Raw genomic sequence first — 6,306 nt, 5'->3', positions numbered from 1 at the left:
GTCATAGACCCTTGAAGGAAACTTCTAAAAGTGATATTTAGTTATAACAGAGACTAAACAAGAAAGATGCTTACTGAATAAGGTGGGATCCAACAAGAGTGTAGTATGGAATGTAATAACTTATAAATTACTTTTTTTCTGAGGGAGCTCAACAGAATGACACCTAAGAAAGGCAAAGTCTTCGACACTTGGTACGTTTGTGATTTTTGGCCATCACTTGAAAATTAATAAATCTGAAATCACTAGTCTTAGAAATGGAAGAAAGTGATGACTCTGATAAGCCTATCTCAGCATGTAGGCAAGAAATTCGAAAGAGAAGACGACCCAGCCAACCAATGGTAGACAAATCCCAGCAAACTGATGTAATAGAGAAAAAGAAACACATGCCCATACCAAAATCATCTAGCCCCAAAGCTACCCATCGTATTGGTAATACTTCTGAAAGCAAAGGCAACTACTCTGCCAAAGCCTATGAGTCTATTAGAGTATCTTCTGAACTTCAGCGAACTTGGACAAAGAGAAAGCGTGGACAGGAAATGACTAGTAAGTCTCTCCAGACAGACACCATTGTAGAAGAGAAAAAAGAAGTCAAGTTAGTTGAGAAAACCGTGGTACCTGAAGAAAAGTCAGCTGACGTTAGAGAAGCAGCTATTGAATTGCCAGAGAGTGTTCAGGAAGTAGAAATTCCACCAAACATACCTTTAGTTCAACTAAAAATGGACAGATCTCAGCAGACCAGCCGTACAGAATACTGGACCATGATGCACATCCCCCATGTGGAAAAAGTGGACAAGGAACAACAGACATACTTTAGTGAATCAGAAATAGTGGCTATTTCCAGGCCAGATAGTTCTTTTACAAAGTCAAAGGAAGGTGCCCGGAAACGTAAATCCTCAGGAAAGATTTCTGCTAGTGAACATCCTGAATTTCAACCAGCAACAAGCAGCAATGAAGAAATTAAGCAGAAAAGCATCAGCAGAACTTCATTTACTCAGGAGACTAAAAATGGTCCACCGGTACTTTTAGAAGATGGGCTTAGGGAAGAAGTAACTACACCTGTTGTACAAGAAGGTTTTGCTGTTAAAAAAGTGGCTTCTGCTGAAATAGAGCCTCCACCAACAGAAAAATTCCCAGCTGAAATACAGCCTCCATTAGTTGAAGAGGCCACTGCTAAGGCAGAGCCCAGATCCGATGAAGAGACACATGTCCAAGTACAGCCATCAACTGAAGAGACTCCTGCTGCTGAGGCAGCCACTGCAGTTGCAGAGAATTCTGTTAAAGTTCAGCCTCCATCCGCTGAAGAGGCCCCATTAGTGGAGTTTCCTGCTGAAATTCTGCCTCCATCAGCCGAAGAGTCCTCTTCAGAAGAGCCTCCTGCTGAAATTCTGCCTCCATCAGCTGAAAAGTCTCCTTCAGTAGAGCTTCCTGGTGAAATTCAGTCTCCCTCAGCTGAAAAGGCTCCCATTGAAGTACAGCCTTTACCAGCTGAGGGCGCCCTTGAAGAGGCCCCAGCTAAAGTAGAGCCTGCCACTGTTGAAGAGACCCTTGCTGAAGTTCAGCCTCTATTACCTGAAGAGGCTCGGAGAGAAGAGGCTGGAGAACTTCAGCTTTCAACAGCTATGGAGACCCCTGCAGAAGAGGCTCCTGCTGAAGTTCAGTCTCCATTAGCTGAAGAGACCCCTGCAGAAGAGGCTTCTGCTGAAATTCAGCTTCTAGCAGCTACAGAGGCTCCTGCATATGAAACTCCTGCTGAAACTCGATCTCCACTATCTGAGGAGACTTCTGCAGAAGAGGCGCCTACTGAAGTTCAATTTCCATCAGCTAAGGGAGTTTCTATAGAAGAAGCCCCTCTTGAGCTTCAGCCTCCATCAGGTGAAGAGACCACTGCAGAAGAGGCCTCTGCTGAAATTCAGCTTCTAGAAGCTACAGAGGCTTCTGCAGAAGAGGCTCCTGCTGAAGTTCAGCCTCCACCAGCCGAGGAGGCCCCTGCTGAAGTTCAGCCTCCACCAGCCGAGGAGGCCCCTGCTGAAGTTCAGCCTCCACCAGCTGACGAGGCCCCTGCTGAAGTTCAGCCTCCACAAGCTGACGAGGCCCCTGCTGAAGTTCAGCCTCCACCAGCCGAGGAGGCCCCTGCTGATGTTCAGCCTCCACCAGCCGAGGAGGCCCCTGCTGAGGTTCAGCCTCCACCAGCCGAGGAGGCCCCTGCTGAAGTTCAGCCTCCACCAGCCGAGGAGGCCCCTGCTGAAGTTCAGCCTCCACCAGCCGAGGAGGCCCCTGCTGAAGTTCAGCCTCCACCAGCCGAGGAGGCCCCTGCTGAAGTTCAGCCTCCACCAGCTGAGGAGGCCCCTGCTGAAGTTCAGCCTCCACCAGCTGAGGAGTCCTCTGCTGAAGTTCAGCCTCCACCAGCTGACGAGGCCCCTGTTGAAGTTCAGCCTCCACCAGCTGAGGAGGCCCCTGCTGATGTTCAGTCTCCACCAGCCGAGGAGGCCCCTGCTGAAGTTCAGCCTCCACCAGCTGAGGAGGCCCCTGCTGAAGTTCAGCCTCCACCAGCTGAGGAGTCCTCTGCTGAAGTTCAGCCTCCACCAGCTGACGAGGCCCCTGTTGAAGTTCAGCCTCCACCAGCTGAGGAGGCCTCTGCTGATGTTCAGTCTCCACAAGCTGAGGAGGCCCCTGTGCAAGTTCAGCCTCCACCAGTTGATGAGGCCCCTGTGCAAGTTCAGCCTCCACCAGCCGAGGAGGCCTATGCTGAAGTTCAGCCTCCACAAGCTGAGGAGGCCCCTGCTGATGTTCAGTCTCTACCAGCTGACGAGGCCCCTGCTGATGTTCAGCCTCCACCAGCTGACGAGGCCCCTGCTGATGTTCAGCCTCCACCAGCTGACGAGGCCCCTGCTGATGTTCAGCCTCCACCAGCCGAGGAGGCCCCTGCTGATGTTCAGCCTCCACCAGCCGAGGAGGCCCCTGCTGATGTTCAGTCTCCACCAGCCGAGGAGGCCCCTGCTGATGTTCAGCCTCCACCAGCCGAGGAGGCCCCTGCTGATGTTCAGCCTCCACCAGCCGACGAGGCCCCTGCTGATGTTCAGCCTCCACCAGCTGAGGAGGCCCCTGCTGATGTTCAGTCTCCACCAGCTGAGGAGACTCCTATAGAAGAGACCCTTGTTGCAGTACACTCTCCCCCAGCTTATGAGGTCCCTGTGGAAGAGGCCCCTGTTGACAAACATTCCCCACCAGCTGATTTGCTTCTGACTGACGAGTTTGCTATACAAGAGGCCTCTGCTGAAGTTGCACCTCCACCATCTGAACAAACCCCTGAAGATGAGGTGCTGGTAGAGAATGTGTCTACTGAATTTCAGTCACCGCAGGCGGCAGGAATTCCAGCAATAAATTTAGGATCGGTTGTTTTGGAAGGTGAAGCAAAATTTGAAGATGTTTCAAAAAAAATTCTGTCTAATACCAATGATGGATCTAAAGATTTGTCTAATACTAATGATGGACAGACTCCCACTCTTGAAATAGAAGGTGTCTTTCATATACAATTAAAAAATCGTCCTCCTGAACTGTAGTCAGATTGTACCTAAGCTAGCAATCAGAAGCTACGTGGTTTTGGAAGAACATACTTTAGAAAAGGGTGGGCAGCTGGAAGTAGCTTTGTCAATAAGGCAAATTAAAGTGAACCCCAAGAGTTGGAGTACAGGTTGGAAAATGAACAATAAAAACTGTAGCAGTAAAAAATTACTTATGTTACTTTCATTCAAATTGATGGCACATAAAATACCTATTTTAAAAGTAAGTTTATAATTGAAAAAAATTACTTAAAATATCCTTCCTACGGTAAACTTATTGACACGGGTGAAGTTTACTCTGCAGTCATCTTTTCTTTGCCTTCCCATTATGAGTCAATATAGTTTCTAGTGGAAAAACCAGTGTCTTTTCTGCAGATCTGTCATCTACTTTAAATTCCTTGAGTCTTAGTCACACATCTAAAGTTATGTGATGTTCTCTTTCTCCTTATTATAATTAATCATATCTCTTATTTTCTTTTCATTCAATTCCTTCTGAGACAAGCATTACTTTCCTGGTTTTAGCCTAAGTGTTCTTTATCTTCTTACACATTTTACGTTTCAATGTCTGGATAGAAAGACTGACTTCCTTTGTAAAAATCTTCAGTTCAATAAAATGAAGATGGTCATAAAGTACTGAAAACGGTGTGCAACTATAAAGAAAAATATACTTAGATGACCTTGAGAGCACATTCCTGTGTTTAGTTTTTAATTTGATTTCAACTGAGAATGTGATGAGTCCTTTGGAAGTTTGGCTTATGCTTTTTGCTCTATGAACTGGTAATGAAGAACAACTTAGAATAAAATCAAATTACTGTAGTAAAAGCTGTTGAAGTTTTTAAAGAGCATCAAGCCTTAACAATACATATTCTAAGATGTCTGTTATTAAAGGGCATCTAGTTTTCCATGGTTGTAACAATGTTGGGAAAATATTTTCTCTAGCTACAAATTAATCGCAATGTGCTGAAATGTTGAGATAATTTTATCAGAACATTTTAAAATTTTGTCAGTGTATTTCTCTATTTAGTGAGAACTCTAGGTTAATGATTTCAAACCTCATTAAGCTTTGATGTCCTATCATTGTTGGATTTTTGTCACATTCTTCATTACCTCAGTAATCAAGAGTATATGATATTTTAAGTAAGTTTTTGAGAATTTCATAAAAATTATTGCAAGAACACTCTTTCTTGTATGTGCCAAATTTGAGGTTGAAAATGTTATTCTACACTATGTAGAATGAGGGTTTTTTTTTTTTTTTTTTTTTTTTTGCAATGTACGAGTCCTCCATTTTATGTTTTCTGAGATACTTAAATCCAGTTAAACTTGGTTTTCTAAATTAGGTCTTTTTGTTTCTATTGTGGATTTTCTATTGTTGTTTTCTTTTTAAATTCAGAAGCCACATCAGAGTACACAGTTATACTACAATGAAAATATGCTTAAGATGGGATCTATCAACTGGCACATGGAAAAACTTTCAACACTTAAGAATTGGATGTTTCTGGAGCTGAGGTGGAGCTTATATTTATCTGAATATATATATATATATATAAATACATAGTACACTGTATAAATAGTAAACAAATATATTCATGAGATTCTGGAGGTCAAATTAAAAAGTGCTGCAAATATAAGTTCCAACAGGTGCACCTGTGAAAATTTAGGTCAAGAAACATTGATTTGATGCTTCTAGGAGACAGATATAAGTAAGAAAATCTAAATACATTGAACATTGGCAAAAATTCAGTGTGAATAGAAACGCATACAGGTGATAATCTCTACCAAATGTAAGAATGATGTCAGGCTGCTAACCATTAATTTTTTTTTTCTCAGATGTGAGATATCTTAAAGATAGCTTTCCTGAGATATAAGCTACATAAAATAAATAACATTTACTTAAATTGTACAATTTGATGACTTTTGACATCATGTATACACCTATGAAACCATCACCACAAGGAAAACAATGAAGATGGCTATAAGTCAAAAGTTACCATTATGATCATTTGTAACTTCTCTTTCCCTGCTTCCACCCCTCTACCCCATACATACAAGCAATTTCTGATCTGTTTTCTGTCACTAGAAATTTTTATGCATTTTTATAGACTGTGATGTAAATAGTAAAAGTATATTTTATTGCAAAGTTGTATTCCATTATATGGATATTGCAAAATTTTAAAATTCATTTGATACACATTTGGGTTGTTTCCAGTTTTTGCTATTCTACATATAGCTGCTATGAACATTCACATATGAGTCTTTGTGTGGACATATGCTTTTATTTCTCTAGAGGAAATACCTAGGTATAGAATGGTCTGACTGTGTGATAGGTGTATGTCTGACTAAAAATACTGTCAAACTGTTTTCCAAAGTGATAAACCATTTATATTCTGACCAACAGCTGTTGGAGTTAAAGTTGTTCTACATCCTCATCAACACTTGGACTGGTTGGTCTTTTTCATTTTAGCCACTCTACTAGGAGGATAGTGCTATCTCCTTGTAATTTTAATGTGTATTTCTCTAATGACTAATAATTTGGGGCATCCTTTTATGTGCTTATTTGCCATCTGCATATCTTCTCTGGTGAAGCCCATGCTTTTTCTTTTTTATGTGTCAAATTTAAGAAATGTTTGCCAAACTGAACATTACTAAGATTTCTTCCTAAGTTTTCTTCTAAAAATGCTATTGTTCTGTATCTTATGCTTAATTCTAAGATCTGTCATCAGTAATCTTTTCATGTGATGTGAGAAGA

At 42.2% G+C, this 6,306-nt stretch overlaps 1 protein-coding gene across 1 annotated transcript; it reads left to right on the top strand.

Annotated features, from left to right (window-relative positions):
• The first annotated feature begins 335 nt into the window (after window positions 1-335).
• Window positions 336-3,560, top strand: FSCB (fibrous sheath CABYR binding protein). Its single transcript, XM_065547567.1, has 5 exons — window positions 336-1,805; window positions 1,857-1,994; window positions 2,340-2,390; window positions 2,520-2,570; window positions 2,772-3,560. The coding sequence occupies exons 1-5, from the start codon at window positions 336-338 to the stop codon at window positions 3,558-3,560; spliced, it is 2,499 nt and encodes an 832-aa protein (XP_065403639.1).
• The last annotated feature ends 2,746 nt before the right edge of the window (window positions 3,561-6,306 follow it).

This window comes from Macaca fascicularis, chromosome 7, assembly GCF_037993035.2.
Source record: "Macaca fascicularis isolate 582-1 chromosome 7, T2T-MFA8v1.1".
Classification (NCBI taxonomy): Eukaryota; Metazoa; Chordata; class Mammalia; order Primates; family Cercopithecidae; genus Macaca; species Macaca fascicularis.
This window is presented reverse-complemented; position numbering and strand designations above follow the sequence as displayed.